This window comes from Bos mutus, chromosome 6 (assembly GCF_027580195.1).
Source record: "Bos mutus isolate GX-2022 chromosome 6, NWIPB_WYAK_1.1, whole genome shotgun sequence".
In the NCBI taxonomy this organism is placed as follows: domain Eukaryota; kingdom Metazoa; phylum Chordata; class Mammalia; order Artiodactyla; family Bovidae; genus Bos; species Bos mutus.
Genome location: NC_091622.1, coordinates 66,597,697 through 66,616,480, shown reverse-complemented (window position 1 = coordinate 66,616,480; position 18,784 = coordinate 66,597,697). Strand labels below are relative to the sequence as shown.

The 18,784-nt window shown below is 36.5% G+C and overlaps 1 protein-coding gene across 5 annotated transcripts in view; it reads left to right on the top strand.

Moving 5' to 3' along the window:
- The first annotated feature begins 575 nt into the window (after nucleotides 1-575).
- Nucleotides 576-18,784, top strand: part of NFXL1 (nuclear transcription factor, X-box binding like 1) — a 61,925-nt gene continuing 43,716 nt past the window's right edge. The window contains exons 1-12 of one of the 5 annotated variants that reach the window (XM_070372357.1): nucleotides 576-725; nucleotides 1,065-1,310; nucleotides 4,148-4,321; nucleotides 7,966-8,075; nucleotides 9,882-10,012; nucleotides 11,253-11,431; nucleotides 11,660-11,821; nucleotides 11,924-12,024; nucleotides 12,615-12,729; nucleotides 14,288-14,412; nucleotides 15,018-15,140; nucleotides 18,109-18,199. In XM_070372357.1, coding sequence (XP_070228458.1) covers nucleotides 1,067-1,310; nucleotides 4,148-4,321; nucleotides 7,966-8,075; nucleotides 9,882-10,012; nucleotides 11,253-11,431; nucleotides 11,660-11,821; nucleotides 11,924-12,024; nucleotides 12,615-12,729; nucleotides 14,288-14,412; nucleotides 15,018-15,140; nucleotides 18,109-18,199 — 1,555 coding nt within the window. In that variant the 5' untranslated portion in view covers nucleotides 576-725; nucleotides 1,065-1,066. Of the gene's footprint in view, nucleotides 809-1,064; nucleotides 1,311-4,144; nucleotides 4,322-7,965; nucleotides 8,076-9,881; nucleotides 10,013-11,252; nucleotides 11,432-11,659; nucleotides 11,822-11,923; nucleotides 12,025-12,614; nucleotides 12,730-14,287; nucleotides 14,413-15,017; nucleotides 15,141-18,108; nucleotides 18,200-18,784 lie in introns of all 5 variants that reach the window. The other 4 variants (XM_070372361.1, XM_070372360.1, XM_070372358.1 and 1 more) reach the window with 4 other exon arrangements.

Genomic DNA, 18,784 nt, shown 5'->3' with positions numbered 1-18,784 from the left:
TTTCTCCACTCCAGCCACTTTACCGCAGCACTCCCTCGGCTTTCCCTCCCTCTTCCCCGACCTCAAAGTATTTTTCTCGTAAATGCTTTTTCCTGTCTGCGAGAAAAGTTCCCTGGCACCAAAGACAGTGGGCAGTCAATTACGACCACTGGTACAGACTCCAGCTAGGTTCAGGGAAGTTTCGAGAAAAAAACAGCAACCTTCGGTGTCCTGAACACCTCAGGGCCCGCCCACTTCCCCATCTAGTTCGCTCTCTCTGCGCCCTGCCCGCCCGAAGTGAAAGTGAAAGTCGCTCAGTCGTGTCCGACTCTTTGCGACCCCATGGACCATACAATCCAAAGAATTCTCTAGGTCACAATACTGGAGTGGGTAGCCTTTCCCTTCTCCAGGGGATCTTCCCAACCCAGGGATCGAACCCAGGTCTCCAGCATTGCGGGCGGATTCTTTACCAGCTGAGCCACAAGGGAAGCCCGAACCCCAGAGCATTTCGGGAACTGTAGGCCCGGTTTCCGAAGGCCCGGTTCAGTTGGCGCATGCGTTCCGAGGGCTGGCCAACACACAGAAAAGGTCCCGGATGAGGAAGCGGCCGGTGATGCCACGCGTTCTGCGATTTGTGAGCCTGGACTTCTGGGAATTGTAGTCGCTTGAGGCGGGCGCCGTCGATAAGGAGACGTAGCTTTCCTTGGGGTTTGCTACTGCAGTTGCTTCCCGGCGGGATACGCCGGGTTAGTCGGTTGTTCTCCCATCACCGCGCTACTCCGAGGTCCAGGAGGCTCCTTCCTTCTCTCTCGACTCTTTCTCCGTGGCTGTATGCGCCTTGCTCTGCAGTCCATTTCTCTGCCTAGCTCTCTCCCTCTCCTAGCCATCTCCAAAGCCTGGGCGTAGCGGGGGTTCGCCCTCTGGGAGAGACAGGGCCGCGACCTTTTCAAATCCGGCCCCGGTCCGGCGGAGACCCTCCTCATTTCACCCTCATCTCGGTTTCCCTCACTGTCCTTTTCCCCAGACTCTTCGGCACCACAGCCCTCACGCTCCTTCCACTCTTTTTTTTTTTTTTTCCTCTGCAGGGATGGAAGCTTCCTGGCGCCAGGTAGCCGGTGGTCGAGGCCGAGCCCGAGGACGAGGCACTGCGGCCCCCTCCTCGGGAAATGGAGTCCATCTCCGCGGCGCCGGAGGAGGGCGAGAGAAGGGGTCGGTGGGCGCTGCTGTTCCTGGCCTCAGCCCCGGAGGAGCGGCCACCCCTGCGGCTGCAGGTAGCTCAGCGCGGCGCTGCCCCGCGGGGTCTGAAGCGCCTCAGACTTCCGTGGCCGGTGGTGAGAATGGCTCCTGTTCTCGGGCTCACCTGAATACCCACCTCCTAAGGCACTGCCTAGTCTGAGCTGCCTCCGCATTCACTACTTTCCTTCTTCAGGAGTTTATAATTGGCCTCACTTCTCAAAGCTTTCAGGCAACTGTTCATTCTAGGCCAATTCCCATCACACCTTATTCATCATCAGTTTAATTGATATTAATCTTTATTATTTCTCCGTCCCGTAGTCTTCTCTTCTCTCTTGTCTATTGAATTCCCAAGGTTGCAAATCGTAGCCCAGCGGTCTGATTTAGCGTATAGTTTGGTTAACACAATGCGTTAAATCTGAATTGATTGCCGGCAGTTTTTTGGTTTTTCTTTTTAAAATTTCATAAAAACCCGGTTAGCAACTTTTCTTCTCAAACACTGTGGCTTTGGTACTTTAATGCGTGGCAACAGTCGGTTGGGCCGAGTTACAGAAGTCCCTTTTAGATTGGATTTAGGCTTTCCCCTTCGCATTGTGTCTCCTACTTCTGGGGCTGTTTGTCATTTTCCATCTTTGTTTGATTGCCTAGTTTAGTGACCTTAATTATCTATGCCCTATATGCACTTAAGTTTGTGGTACTGTTTTCTACTGGGGTCACAAATTTCATGTCCTTTCCTGGATATATCTGGTGTGGCCTCCTTCAGCTTGTCAGTATCCTTCACCCAAGGCAACGGACAGGAGTTGGAGCTAACTCACAAGAGATAGTGAAGGACAGGGGACCCGGGCTTGCTGCAGTTCATGGGGTTGCAAAGAGCTTAGTGACTGAACAACAAAGCAGTGTTTTGGTGGCGTGCACACATGCAGCTTTCAGTTGTCCACAGCAGTGAAAGAGTGCAGGGGGTCAGAGAATAATCCCGGAAATCATTTTATTGTTGTATTTTTCAAAATATATTTTTTTGGGTGGAGGAGCAAATTGAGCTTCTGAATGTTATACCTCCTCCAGCTAATTTTAAAGTTAGGTGATAGAAAATTCTGAGTTTAGAATAGTGATGAGTTACTGAGTATGATATTGGTGGTAGTGAGGTATGCAAGAGGGAGACTTGTGAACAGTTTTGGTGAACTTCCTTGGATTTTGTGGTTAGAGAAAAGCAAGCATCCTTCAACTGGATAATTGAGATTTGACTGTAAAAAATAATATATGGGAAGGTTGCTTTGTCAGCTGTCTTTGAGATGATCTGATCTGGGTCTATTGATCAGGTTATGAATGTTTTTATTATATCTGCTTCAACCTTTAAAAAAATTTTGAGTCATATATCTTATATCAATTAGTTTTCTACTAGTACTCAAAGATTCCTATGTAAGCTCTGTACATTTTCCTCCAGTTTTACTTGAAATATCCAGGAGTTCCCAGCCAAACCAGCTGCAATAAGAAAAGGAGAGGATTTCATGAGGAAAATAAAGATAAAACATCATTAAATACAAGTACACCACCTAAAATAGGAAAGTTTTTATGAGTAGTGACTCATCAGTTTCAAGCATAAAGTGCATTTCTTAGTGCACTGATGAATTAAGGCACTCATGAATTAAGATCAATTCAGTATGTTTGTGGCTCCTTTCTTGAACTGTGGTTGCTGTCTAGAAGGGTTTATTAATAATGCTTGTAGAGAATTCTGATAGTCCTGCTCTTGAGGAGTTTGAAGTCTCATTGGGAATGTGCTATGAAGTAGTCTAATTCTTTTTTGCATTATTTAAGACAGTAACAAAGTCAGAAGTACAGACAGTGCTAAGCAGAATAACGGAACTAATTCAAAACTTACTTAACGTTTCTTCTTGGAATGAAGTTGTGAGAAGCACATTTTCCATGTTAGCAGTATTTTGTGTTGGATTCCTGTGCTTACTCACTCAGTCGTGTATCACTGTTTGCGATCCCGTGGACTGTAGCTCGATAGGCTCCTCTGGCTATGGGGAGTCTCCAGGGAAGAATACTGGAATGGGTTACCATGCCCTCTTCCAGGGGATCTTCTTGTGGCCCAGGGATCGAACCCAGGTCTCCCGCATTGCAGGCAGATTCTTTACTGTCTGGCACTTTACGGTCTGATTCTTTACAGTCTGTCTGATTCTTTACCGTCAGTCACTTTTTGTGTGGGATTAATGTTCAGTAAATGTGTTTTGTGACCACATGCTAATAAAGACAAAAAAGTTCTTGCGCTTTCTAAGCAGGAATTGTAAACATAGTGAGTATACAGTGAATATTGCTTGTGCTAAGTCTTTGGTGGGCCAAGCCATGTTGGGTTTGTAGTATGGAAGAAGATGATTTGAAAAAGCACGTGGCTTTGCTGATTTTGATGTGCTCCCAGTGGGTATGTTTCCCACCTCTTAAGAATCACTGTGTACCATTCATTCATTTAAAACTTTTTTTTATTATTGGAGTATAATTTCTTTGCATTGTTGTGTTAGTTTTTGCTGTACAACAAAGTGAATCGGCTATGTGTATCCCTTCCCTCTTGGACTTTCCTACCATTTATTTTTAAACATCTCACTTTAATTTTGTTAATGTCCTTGTCTTGAGGTTGATCACCAGTTTTTTGATACTTTAACATGCCTTTGTAAATTAAAAAATTGATTTGTTAGTCACTCTAGAACAGTTTGTTGCATTTAGCAGAATATTTAACAAAAGTGAAAGTTTATATTGTGGTATTCTGTTTACCTATATGATAAGAAATTTGAAAATACTTTTTTTCATAGATGACAGTAAAATAGAATGCACCAAAGGTGACTTTTAAATCTGTATTTTAATAATGTGTTGGTATATCATGTCTTTCTTTTTGCGAGATTGTTTTGCAGAAATGAAAAACATTTTTTTTTCTATTAAGCAGAGCTAATGTCTCAAAAGAAATTTGAGGAAATCAAGAAGGCTAATCAGGCTGCAGCCAAAAAAATTGTTGAAGAACACTTTAGCTCTTCATCTGAAGAAGAAGGGGATGAAGATTTTGAAGGAAAAAGAGGAAAAATAGTTGCTAATACATTTATAACTTATACTACTCAGACAGGTACTGTATGAGCTTTTAAATTTTGATATTTTTACATCAAATGAAAAATATATTCCTGACTTTTTCTAACACCTTTACTCTGTGTGGGATACTTTTTGTATCTTAAGAATGAACATTCTTATGCTATGGAGTTGAATTTTTACACCTTTTATTATTTGCTGCCACCACTGCTAAGTCGCTTTAGTCGTGTCCGACTCTGCAACCCCATAGACGGCAGCCCACCAGGCTCCCCCATCCCTGGGATTTTCCAGGCAAGAACACTGGAGTGGGTTGCCATTTCCTTCTCCAATACGTAAAAGTGAAAGTGAAGTCGCTCAGTCGTGTCCGACCCTCAGCGACCCCATGGACTGCAGCCTTCCAAGCTCCTCTGTCCATGGGATTTTCCAGGCAAGAGTACTGGAGTGGGGTGCCATTGCCTTCTCCGTTTACTATTTGAGTTATATGTTTTATCACAGTAATAGGATGGCAATGTCTTTTATAGCCTTAGAAATTCTCTTTGGTGTTTCATTGGCATCTCATTAGTATGCCTGGGTGGTGGGGATGGGGGATCTTCCCTGAGAGATGAGTTGGGTCCAGTTGTTCCTGATGATGGTTTGATTGCACTTGAAGACTTTGAATACTCCTTTAAATTGATTCTTCATTTTTCTCTTTTTCATTATGTTAAATGTATCTTGGAGTCAGTTTCATTTCTTAACTTTATTCCTTTATTTTATATCTTACAACTTCTGATGTTTATGCTTTAAAAAAAATCTTAGTCTCCTCAGGTTCAGTGTGTACAGTCACATTGTATGTTGTATATATCTGGGTTACTTAACCACATTCGTTTATGAGAGCAAGGGGCAAAGTGATGTTGCTGTGAAGATTTGGTACTAAGTGTAGAAATAGATTATTTTCTGTGAAGTGCTCTTACATATTCCACATTTTATGCTTACAGTCATTGCTGGAAGCATTCTTGAAGGTATTATCCATAGTAGTTGCTGAGTATATTGATAGCATCATGAGCCTGGGTACATATCATCAAAATGGTTTCCAAGGAATTTACCCTGTCTGGCAAAGAATTAAGATTAGGAAGCTTGACTGAGAAGTCTGACTCAGCCAGGTAAAAGTTGGCAAAGAGGAACCTTGAGGTTTCTTGCTTTTAAAGGATTTCATAGAAAGTAACTTCAGGCTTCCTTCAAGAAGACCTCACTTAAACCATTCTAGGTACAGGTGTTATTTTTAAATAGGAAATCCAGTGATATAACCAAGTATTTCTGTCTAGTGTTTAGAAAACTTTTATCATTTATGAGTATTGTTAATTTTAACCCGGCTTTCATCTCAAAGTGTTAAGGCGATTTTCTTACGCTGTATTGTGTCAAATCCATAAGTATTTTGATATCCATTCCATTGTGTTCTGTACTTTGCCTCTACCAAAGTCAGGAAACTTGACTAGTACAGTAAATCCCAGAGTTATGAGATGGTTCCCATCTCACGTTAGTGAATTGAACACCAGAACTCACAGCCCTTATACTTCCATGTCAAGTTTCAGACTTTAATGGCAGCTTCCTGTTGGGTATTGCTGTCTTGCTGGCCTATGGAAACATAAACATATGTTGAAAGATAACTTATTTATTGTCTTATTTTCTTTATATTAATTAGTAGTGCCACAGTTTTCCCAGTCACCCACCTAAGGCAGAAATCTGGGAGCAGGGTTGGCATATACATGACATGAGTATATTTTATTTGCTCCCACTCCTCCCCTCAGCCTATGTCAGACAGCTCTTCAGGCACAGCAATCTTTCCTTCTGAATCTTGGCATGAACGTTGACTTTTCAAAGCAACACAATCTCATTGTCACCAAGTCCTGCTGAGTTTTACTTCCTAAATTTCTTAAATTCACCCCACCTTTCCCCATACTGTCATCACCTTAATTCAGGCCCCTACAGCTGTTTAATAGGTTTAATAGCTATTAAATAATAGTTATTTAAATCCACATAATAGCTCTGTGGGGTAGATATTATTATTACTACTATTTTAAAGATGAGAAAGCTGAGATGGACACATTGACTTACTAAATGTCTTTTTTGCTTCATCTGCTGTAACTACCTCCTCTCTGGTACTTCATGTTTCCAGTCTTGGCCTCCTCACAGTCATTTTTCTTCAGTTGCCAGAGTGATCTTGTTAAAATGCATGACTTCAAATGCCATCCTGTCCACCTTGGGCACTATACTTTATTGCTGCAGCCAAGTTTTAACACAATTTTCAAAGAAGTCTTACATAAATTTTATAAATATAAGATTAGACTTTATTAAAGTCTATTCATCTTGTTTTTATCTTCTATGTTACATGGTAGCTGTTAAATTAGATGAAATTTTAAAATGCTCTACATTTGTTAGAGCCAGCCATGTCAAAGAGCAAAATAAATACATAGAATATGGTTATTAAGTCTGTCTTTAAGGATTCTCGTCAAACTTTGATGTTTGTTCAAAACAATTGTCTTAGTAAGTTTATAGTATTTTATAGTTTTGGGAGTGATTTTATATATATTTTGTTGAATAACCTAAATTATACTTGTGTTTATAGTATGGTAGAACAAGATTTTGTGACTTTTGTGTTTACTTAGATGGTCTTAGAAAGTAAAGAATTATCCAAGTGTCCTTCTTATTTTTCTTTTTGATGACATAAATTTTGGCTTGTACAATTTTATTGCCATGTTCTGTACTTAACGATAGTTTATGCCAGTAGTGTACTTTTCCTGGAGACTTGGTTAACCTCTATTGAATAATCTTTATTATACTAAAGGCCTGTAGGTTTATTTTTCTTATACTAAAGTGACTCAGATTATTGTCCTTTTGGTGTCATGTGAGCTTCAGGGTTGCTTTTCTGCCTTTCATTGTGCTGTTATTTCTTGGACCTTCCTGTATTAAACCCTTGCTGCAGCATAGCATAGTGGTCAAGAGGGCTCACTTTGGAGCCATACCGAAGTTACTTAAATGTTATGTGCTTCAGTTTTCTCATCTGTAAAATGAAATTAAAAACATCTTATTTAATCTTACTGAAATACAAATAGTGCAGTGTCTACCAAGTAAATGCTTAATGATTGCTTAAAGAAAATACGGTGTAGTAATTTTTTTTCTAAGTCATGCTTCCTTTTTAAGCAGAAATAGCATAATTTAATGAAACAAGGTTATTGTACTGTATTGATCTTTTCATTCGACAGATTTTTACTAAGAACATGCTTTGTCAGACAAACAGACTCATATACACAGACTCTTATGCACTTACACATTGATAGACATATGCTTATATTTAGGCTCAGTGGCTCTCCTGAGCTTTTGCTTTTCAGTTCCTTTCACCTCGCTTTAGGTATGCTTTCTCTTATTACTTGGCATCTTGCTGCCTTTGCCTGAGGCTCTGCCCCCACCGGATTTGTTAAGGACTGTAACAGCAGGTGAACTCTGAGAGAAGGTCAAAATAGAATGCATGGACTTTGTGACCTCTTTGCAGTTCACTGATTGCTTTTTTCCTTTAGCTTCTCCTTTTTTTAGCTGTAGTTTGAACAATTGATAATACTAGACAGTTCTCACGTAATGTGGTGCTGTTGGTGACTTTGTGTTATTTTCAGATGTTGCTTAACCTTAAGTTTTCAATTTTTAAATTTCAAGATGGAGATGTACGAGAATTAGAGCGAACGAAACAGTACGTAAATGAAGCTTTTCAAGCCGGGGCTATGACATGCTTAATTTGTATTGCTTCAGTGAAGAGAAACCAAGCAGTAAGTTTTTGTCCATATCTAAAATAATGTTATTGCCGTCAAATATCTTATTTTGCATGTATACTTTGTAATCATTTATTACTGTTTCTGCTAAAAAATGTTTCATTTGAGAATTCTATTTATAAATTGATATTCAGTTTTGGGGAATCTGTGATTAAAAGAAAAATACCTCTAAATGAGCAATGAATATTTTCAGCACTATTAATAAAACTGAAGCAAATATTTTCAGTGTCAATGCATATGTCATGTTGATAAAGCATTTTTAGCATTAGTACTTCATAGAGACTCACAAGTACTGAAATGTTAAATAACTTACATTTCATTACTTTCACCAGGTTTTAAAAAATATCATTATGTTCCCTGCCTTCAAGGAAGTAAAACCTAGCAGTGACATTTATGGTTTATTAGTGAGCTTCTCTTGTCTTGAAGGTGCTTCTGGAAAGTGGCTAGGTTAATGGGGAGAGATGGATTCAGAGATAACTTATGTACTTAGAGATTCTATGGCCTAATGGTGAAGTTAATATATATGTAAATTTAAAGAGCATTAATAAAGCAATTAAGGGGACGTGATGACTGAATGTGATAGACTCACCATTTAGACCTCAAGCTAATCCTCTGCTGTTGTAGCACCATTGCCTAGAGAAGGGCAGTCAGGTCAGATGTGAAATGGATGGGTCATGCAGAATGAACCAGAAATTTAAGCTATATCAGATAGGATGGCATAGCAGCTGCAGGTGCCTTTGGTGCTTCTGGTTGGCTTACTGTGAATTCAGCTGCAGTGGAGGAATAGTCTCTGCATTAAACACTTGCTGTCTGTGGGTTTTTTCCCCAACCTCACTGCTTTCTCTTTGGGAACTAACTCAGCAGGAAGTGGGTATAGTACCGAAGTAGGGCAGAGTTATTCCCCACTGGGGCAACATTCCACCATAAGGAGTTAAGGGATGAGTGCTCTAGCTTCCTCTTTGCTAGTGGTTGGGGCTGGAGTTGTCCTAGGCATGTTTTATGTGGTTCTTCAGAACATTCCTAACAGGACTGAACTTTGGCCCTTAGTAGTAATCAGCTGAGTAATATGCAGTTTATTCGCATTTCCTTTTCCCTCTCTTGACCTTTTACTTCTATATCCCAGTTCTTTTTTTAGGCACTGCTTTTTTGGGGGAAGAAGTTGGCTTTTTTTCAGTGCTTCAGCTGGCTTATGATATTTATATATATATTTTCAAGTTTCTTTGTTCACCCAAGTTTTAGAATTTAGCATTAATTGTGAGACTAATAGATTTTTAATAACAATGGGGCAACAGAGATTATAAGTACATATTGTGTTTAAGGATTCCTTTTGTGGTGTTATTTACAATTAGAAAAACCTAAATGTACAACGACCCAAAATTTGTTAAATTATGGTATATAAATCAACGTGATACCTGCTATACAGCTATAAGTATCATGTTGTATGAACATATTTGATAAGGGTAAGTGCTTATACTATGTTAAAAAAAAGGCTATAGTTACTTATCAGTAACTGCAGTATGACCTCATTTTTTAAAAAGTATGAAATATATACAAAAATATTAGAGATTTTTTTCAGAATGTTAGCAGTAGTTTCTAGCTGAATGAATCTGGATGGTTAATATTATTTTTCTTTACAGTGTTCTACATGTAAATTAATTTTTTAAAAGAACATTTCTTCTATTATGCTAGAGGAAGGTTTTTTTCTGTAATTAGTTCTTGAAAATGATACTTATTTTAAAGTATTGTGGAATTATCAAAGAAAAATCATTTTGTGTTTGTTAATCTCTGATACCTTTGTCTTAGGTTTGGAGTTGTTCAGGATGTTTCTGTATATTTCACATGCCCTGTATCCAGAAGTGGGCTAAAGACAGCCAGTTTCTGGTATCTTCTCTGACGGATGATGATTTTGGAAAGAGAGATTATCCCTGGCCTTGGTAACTTTCTCTAATTTAGTTGGAGTGTTTAGTAGTAAAATAAATGAAAATTGTAGCTTCTAAGTTGTTCTATTGGCAATTTCATTGTCCATGCTTGGCCTTCAAGTAGTCATTTGGTTTGTGAAGAGATGAAACCTACTAATGGCTCCCTCCATTGCCCCAACTTGTATTAACTAATAGTTCCTTTGGTAACTACTAAATCATTTAGATTCTTACCCCCACCACCCCCCCCCCACCCCACCACAAAGCAACGCCTTAGTTATCTTTTTAAAGAACTTTTAATTTCTTTCTGACTAGAATCCATTGAAATTCTGCAGCTTCTCTCAGGAGCTCCTGTTTGTATATTTTAGTGTCACATTGTACAAGACTGACATCTAACATTTTGATCATTGGCTTCCTAGTTTTAGCCTCAAAATCTATCAAAGCTTCAGGTTATCCAGTCTCATTAAATTTTCTACATTTATTATTTTAGTTTGGCTTCTAGGACCAAAACTGCTTTATTTTAGTCTTGCTGGGTAAAAATTTGTTTTAGTAGAGAATGTGAAGCAGTATTTGAACTTTTCTTTGACTTAGGCATATTTGAAATATATATATTTTTGTATTAGATGTTAAATATGAATATTTTTTATTTTCAAATATTTTTCCCTTTCTAGATTTTGCCATGTTTCTTGCTGCTATATTACCTACCTGTAACCTGATTTCTCTCTTCTGCTTGCTATTCCTAATATAGTTTGCTTATTTGTAGACCACCCAACCAAACTTTTAAAATAGTGAGCCTTATAAAATTGGAATGAATAACTCAAGAATAAAGTTCAGGTGGTTAGTAGAAAGCTAATGTTGCTTTCTTGTATAGCTGTATTTTAGATATGTGTTGTTTAATACAGTAGCAAGTAGCCGCATGCAGTTGTTTATACTCTTAAAAATTATGAAATAAAAAATTGTTTCTTCCTCAGTTGTATGTATTAGCCACATTTCAAGTGCTCACTAGCCATATGTGGCTAATGGCTATTGTGTTGGACATGACAGGTGTAGAACACTTCCATTGTCTCAGGAAATTATTGGACAGAGCTGTTCTAGATGGTTGAAGTTGATTTTAGTAAAATCATGTTTCTTACTAATATAGAGATGGAGCAGAGGGTACATTAACTGATTGTATATACTCCATTGTTAAGTATATTTATATCCCATCTCATATCACTTTTATAAATGAAATTAACTTCAGGAATTTCATTCTTTGTAGTCCCAAATGTAGGTTTGAATACAAACGATCTGACACACCTAGCAGGTACTATTGCTATTGTGGAAAAGTGGAAGATCCACCTTTAGATCCGTGGCTTGTGCCTCATTCATGTGGCCAAGTATGTGAGAGAGATTTTAAACCTTCTTGTGGCCATAAGTGTTTACTCCTCTGCCATCCGGGTGAGTTATATATTATATTTCTTGTTGTTTGTGGGTAGTTATTTCTTCTTACATTGAAGCAAAAAAATCATTGTGAAAGTTGAATCCAGAACTTAAGTGTACATAAGAAAATATTTGAAGGGATTGCCTTTTAAAGTATCAGGAAAGTGTTAGGAATTACTGATAGGTGTAGGAACTGAAATTTTTAATTTTTGGCTTCTGATTTTTTTTCCTTTCATTGGATTCTAGGTCCTTGCCCCCCTTGTCCCAAGATGGTCACAACTACTTGTTATTGTAAGAAAGCAAAACCTATCCCTCGCCGGTGCAGTGCTAAGGAATGGTCCTGTCAGCTGCCATGTGGACGGAAATTGCTTTGTGGACAACATAAATGTGAAAATCCTTGTCATGCAGGTAAAAGGTCATAAGTGTTAGATGTTCCAGCCTTAAGCAGAAGTCAAAGCAGCCGCCATTGCTTTTATGATGTTCCGTGCTTATTTATCGTTTTGATTTTAGGAAGTTGCCCACCTTGTCCAAGAGTTAGTAGACAAAAGTGTGTCTGTGGCAAACGAGTAGCTGAAAGAAGCTGTGCAAGTCCACTGTGGCACTGTGATCAAGTAAGTGTATATGCATTTTGAGGAGTGGGTGTTAAAGTCTACCAAAGCATATACAATTAGAAATGCTAGTTAGATTTAGTTGGATAAAAAGAGAGGAAGAACAGCAATTCAGATGAATTTTATTCATGTTTTAGGAAACTTTTCAACTTAGTATCATTTTAATTACCAGGAGAAATTTATTTTTCAAATTAACAGCGACTTGTTGAATTTCAGATTTAGTACATATGTACTCTTTCTTGCTAGCTTTTTCTCCTCTTTTCCCTCTTCTTGAGTTAATCCACTTGAGGAAGTAGGGTTGATTTTGTAGCTTGTCTTAGAATTGGCATGGCTTTAGTACCATTGGAAATCTTGGTGGATGACCACATGAAACTGTATGTTCTTTTTGCCTTTGTTGTATTTTAAAAATATACTCTGGCACAAAAGAAATGTGTGTTTGTGTTTATGCACATTCATGATACCTATGTGAGAGAGAAAGCATAATAATATGAGGAATATAAAGAAGTTGCTTATTTGTGATTGAGAAATTATTATGTCGTATACAAAGTCTTGTTAACTTTTAAGTCTTTAGCATTTATTGCATGTTGTTCTAGGTATGTGGGAAAACACTACCATGTGGTAATCATACGTGTGAGCAAGTTTGCCATGTAGGTGCTTGTGGAGATTGTCCTCGATCTGGGAAAAGGTTCTGTCCATGTCAGAAGTCAAGTAAGGCTTTCTAAAAAATCTTTAATCAGATTATGATTACTTGTTATGCTAATTATTATATTTTCCCAATTAGTCTTCTCTGGAAACTTACAATGTCATTTCAATAATAATATAAATTCAGTATTAGATTTCTACACACCTGGGTAACAGGTGGATTAAGAACTCAGATTTTGGCCCCAAACTTCCTGAGCCTCTGAAACGGGTGTCTTGTCAAGCTCAGACCAACCTCTTTTCAACCCATCAAAGCACATTCAAGGTGTATCTTCGGCTTCCATCTGAATGCTCTTCCAACTCCCCTATTCTTTCAACCCCTGACCAGTGAAGAGAAGTGATTGAGGGAAGTAAATGTCAATATCCTGTGCTGCATGCTGATAAAACAAACAAAAAACTGGAGTGATAATAATATGATCTTTGATTATATAAGGGTCACCATTCTGAATAGCGTGCCAACATATATAAATCTGGGTGAGTTAAGACTGTGATGAATATAAGTATTACAAGATGTATTCCTGATTTAGTTCCTTCCTCTGATCCCATTTCTTTCTTTCCTTGCTTGAATAAATCTCTGCTAAAATTAAAAAAAAAAAAAAAAAGACTAAGCGTATCTGGGTTGAAATCCCACTTTCTTGAATATACTTTTCTCAAGTTAAATGGGGACAATAGTAGTACCTTCTTCATAAGATAATTGTGAGAATTAAGTGATAAAATGCACATAAATTATTTAGTGTAGTGGCCAGCACATGAAGGAAACCTAATAGTTATAAACTCTTGCCATTATTCTGTGTTAGAGGTGAATTTAGTTTTGACTGCTTTGAGATGAAGGCATAGAAGAGTTTCAGTTGACGTTCACTTTCTTGATTAAGCACCAATACCAGCACACATATTTGTGAGATTATTGCCAGCATTAGTTATAAAATATTTATGTTAAAGGCCAATTTCATAGTTTGAAAATCTAGATTTTTTTTTTTTTTTCATCCTATGAGCTTGTTTAGAGCAATTTTCTTTTTTTTTTTTATTCTGTATATTGTAGAATTCTTCCTAGTAGTTTCCAGGGACTTACTCATTTCTTTAGAAAAGTTATTTCTGAAGTAGTTAGCTCATAAAAATGTGCTTCTTGAGTATGGTAACATGTCATGTGTCGAATTCTTTTTAAAACGCATAAACTTTGGGACTTCCTGGCAGTCCAGTAGTTAAGAATCCTCCTTGCAATGCAGGGGACCTGGGTTGGATCCCTGTTTGGGAACTAGGATCCCACATGCCACAGAGCGGCTAAGCCTGAGTGCCACAACTAGAGAGCCTGTGCGCCACAACGAAGATCCCACGTGCCGCAGCTTAAGATCCGATGCACTGAAATAATTTTTTTTTTTAAAGCATAAACTTTACAAATATTAGGGGTTATTTTCATTAAAGTGAACTTTTTCCATTAATTATGTAGATGCAAAAACTCATGTCAGAAAGGCCTGTCATTTAGGGAACCAGAAGTACATGGCACATTATTAGTGTTTTATAATAATATATGTTGTTACTAATACTGATTTTTTTTTTTATCTGCTTCTAGAATTTTCCTTGCCTTGTACAGAAGATGTACCAACTTGTGGAGACAGTTGTGACAAAGTACTTGAATGTGGAATCCATAGATGTTCACAGCGTTGTCACCGAGGCCCTTGTGAAACATGTAGACAAGTTAGTCATCTCCTGTAATGATTACTTTTTTAACAGCTGTCATAATATGTCAAATGGGGTTGTTTTATAATTGTTCTCTTAAACATCTGCTGTCATGATCTAACATTTATTATGATGAAACAGGAGAGTATGCCAGCAGTTAAATCTGAAGTTACCATTTATTTTGTATTCCTTGGTAAAAGTTTGAATGTTGTCATTTTTAGACTAGTGTGGACTTGTTTGTTCTCAGTAGACATTCAAAGCAACAATGAATTAGGCTTAGTGATGATGGAAAAAAATGCCTAGATGTCATTTTGGTTTTGACATGCTACCAGATAATCCAGTTTTCTTGTTTTATTGAAACTAGATGTATAGATGTTATGGTGTAATTAGATATAAGAGATTTTAATTGTTTTACTATTTAATATCAAGTTTTTACTAAATTTAATAATAGAAATTCTGTAAAGTCTTTTTGAAACAAGTGTCTTAGAAAATTCAGCCTTTTTTTTTTAAGTCTTTAATACAAAAGGCTCTTAAAACTTTTCTCTTTCATTTTTTAGTAATTATAGAGATAGCAATGTGAAAAAATCATATCAACAAAAGTCAATAGCATTTGATTCTTCCAGGAAGTGGAAAAGCATTGTCGCTGTGGGAAGCATACAAAACGAATGCCGTGCCATAAACCTTATCTTTGTGAAACTAAGTGTGTTAAGATGCGGGACTGTCAGAAGCATCAGTGTAGGAGAAAGGTAATAAGCTTGGAAAACTGATTTTAAAATTCTTTTGAGTTTTTCCTTTTGGGGCCTATGATAAGTGCCATCTTGACTTGTTCTTCAGGTATTTAGACATATTCTTTGCTTCCTATGTGAAATATTAATAAATATATTGTTTGTATTAGTGGAAATTCTATCAATGTTTTTAAATAACAGTGGTGTCCTTTTGTCCTGTGCATAATTCTTTTGTCTTGATTATCTGGCTATTTCTGTTCCCTGACTAAAACGTCATAGCAGTGTTAGCAGTGTCATTTGGTTTTGTAGAGGCTTAACTTCTGCTGTTCAGATCTTATCTGTAGAAACTTGGTTCAGTATAAGGAGTATTTTTTTGAGTCTGTAGATTTGCAGTTTTTTCAAGCCTCTTTTATTATTATAAATTATCCCTCTATCTCCGGTAAGATACCTTGTTCTTAAATTTATTAAATACAGTGATTTCAACTTTGTTTTTCATAGTGTTAATACAGTATATCTTTTCCATCCTTTTAACTTATTCATATCTTTATATTTAAAGTGAACATCTATGCAGAGCACTTAGATTTTTTATTTTATTCAATCTTTAGTTTTAATTTGAGTGTAGATCATTTACATTTCTTACGATCTTTAATAAAATGGTTGAATTTAAATCTATCATTGGCTATTTATTTTCTGTTTGCCCATCTGCTCTTTGTTGCTTTTCCTTCTTTTGTGTCTTCTATTTGATTGAGTGTTGCTTTTCAATGATTCTACTTTACCTCCTTTATTTAATTCCGACACATTTTATACTATTTTTTAAAATAATCTTAAATATGTTGTTTTGCTTTAGTCAAAGAATTTGAAAAAAATAGGTAATCTTTTATATTTATCATCAAACTCATGACTTTTGCCATTTTTCATCCTTTTATAAAGATTCAGGTTTCTATCTGGTTTCATTTTCTTTTATCTGAAGAACTTCCTTTAACACCTCTTGAGTGCTGGTCATGGAGTCTTTCAATTTTTGTAAACTCTCTTTAGCTTTTGTTTGTGAAAAATATTTTTACTGTATGATTTTTATTTGACAGTTTTCCCCCCATACTTTAAACTATTTTTGTTATCTTTGTTCTTCTGTATGTATCTTTTTTCTTTGTTTAAAAAGATTTTTCTCTTTATCATTAGTCTTCAGGAATTTATTAGTGATTTCCTTTGTATTGCCTTCTTCATGTTTCTTTTGCTCGGCTTTTGTTGAGTTTCTTGTATTTCTTTATAGTTTTCATCATACTTAGGACATTTTCGATCCTTATTTCTTCAAATATTTCTCCTACTCTTTGCTTTATGACACTCCAGTGATGTATATGTCAAACTACTTGAGGGCCTATAGTTCTAATGCTTCACTCATGCTCCATTTATTATTTAGTCTTTTTAATGTTCATATTTTATGTTAGCTTATATTGCTTTATCTTCAAGTTCAACAAGTTTTCTTTTGCATTGTATAATCCCATTTTTAATCCCATCATGTATTTTCTCCTCTCAGACAGTATTTTTTCATCTGAGTCTTGGAGTTGGGTCTTTTTCATCACTTCCATGTCTGTCCTTTTCATGCTCATGCTTTCTTCTGTTGTCATCAGTATAGGTGGATGGGCTATACTTCACAGGCTTATTTTAATGTACTTACCTACTAATTCTGTCATCTGTCATTCTTGGGTCTATTTCTGTTGATCGAATTTTGCTTTCCTTTTGGGTTATTCTTTCCTCCTGGGTGACTTTTGATTGGTTTCCAGATACTATGAACTTTATATTTTGTGCTACCATTTCTCCACAAATTCTAACCATACTGGCCTCTGAACCTTGAATTTTGTCTCCTTAACTTGGTGAGACCACTGGACTTTGCTTGTGATTTTTCTCCTTGTGCTGCAGTGTGGAAACTTCCAGGTCTAAACTTGTGCTATCATAGGACTCACCTTTTTTGTTTATCTTTTCATAGGGTTTCTGTCCAGTGTTGCCTAATTGTCCAAAATCTGAAAACTGTTGTTGGATATATTTTGTCTGATTTTCTAGTTGTTTAAAGCAGGAGAGTAAATCTGGTCATTATTGCTCATCAGTGGTGAGAAACAAACACCTAAAAGGCTTATCGCAATAATCTTCTTTTCCCCCACTGGCACTGGGAAAGTGATAGGCACATAGTATTTTTTGGTAAATACTTATTGAATTGAGTGAACTATTTTAACTTTTAATTGCTTTTCAGTAATGTATATTTTGTTTTGAGCTATTTTTTTATCCTGAAACTTTTTCTTAAGTAGGTTACAAACCCATATTTCTTTAAGACAATTGTAGTCTGTATTTTGTTTCCAAGGTTTGGATATATGAGAAGTCAAGGAGTTAGAATGGCAGATAGAACTTTTAAGTAGTTGCTTTGTGTTCATGAATGAAAATTGGGACAAGTCTTAGACAGCTGTATTTCTCACAGATTGAAAATTAAGAAGTAACAAACGAGAGAGTGCTGAAATCAGTTAGCCTGTCTCTGCTTCTTTCCTTTAGTTAGACTCTGATTCTTTGGTTTGAAAATAGTTCCCCACCTAATTTATATAATGCACTGGCTTTATTATAATTAAATCTTAAAAATAGGCAGATTGTTTGCCTAAATTGATTATAGAGTTTGACTACATGCATTCCTATGGTTAATGTTGTCAGTCTCTGCATATATAAGTAGAAGAGAATCTCTTATGGAACTATTTTAGATTATAGAATAGTTAACCAAAGGGCACGTAAATTTAGCTTGATTTCACTAAATTAGGTCATTGTCTATTTAAACTTACAAGTTCTTAGTATAATGTATTCTACACAAGAATGTTAATACTCTTGAATATTCTTATTCTTATAGTGAAAAGAACAATCTTTTGATTTCCCTAAGTTCTGTGAATAACTAGTAATGACATTCATATTATGTATGATTTTCAAATTATCTGTTCTTTATATATTGCTTTCCCTTCAGTGTTGCCCTGGAAACTGTCCACCTTGTGATCAAAACTGTGGACGGACTTTAGGATGTAGAAACCATAAGTGTCCATCTGTCTGCCATAGAGGTAAAATTTAATAACAGCTGTAATTTTATGTTTATATTTACATAGTGCTTTATAGTTGATAGAGAGCTTTCACATTTATTATCTTACTCTTAACAATCTTGAGACGTTAGAGTAGTCGCTAGTATCCTTATTTTATGGTCGAGGACATTTAAGCTGAAGAGGATTCAGTGATTTCCTTAGGGAATTTTCTAGCAAAGCACCATAACCAAGATTTGAACACAGGCCTTCTAAATATAAACTTTAGTTCTTTCTGTAATACCATATTGTTTCCTTTCTTCTACCCAACCTTCCCCATATAGTTCTTAAGCTAATAGGTTTTTCAGTACTATTGTGAATTTTAGACATTTATATGAAATTAAGTTTAGTAAATGAATGGATATATTCTTTCCAGTGGGTCTCAAAATTTTTAATCTCAAGGCCCCTTTAAACTCTTTTTGGACCCAAAGACCTTTTGTTAATATGGGTTTTATCTATTGATATTTATTCTATTTAAAATTAAAATATAATAACATTTATTATTTTATTTAAACATAGTAATAATCCATTACATCTTATTACAGTAACTTTTTTTGTGTGAAAAATAAA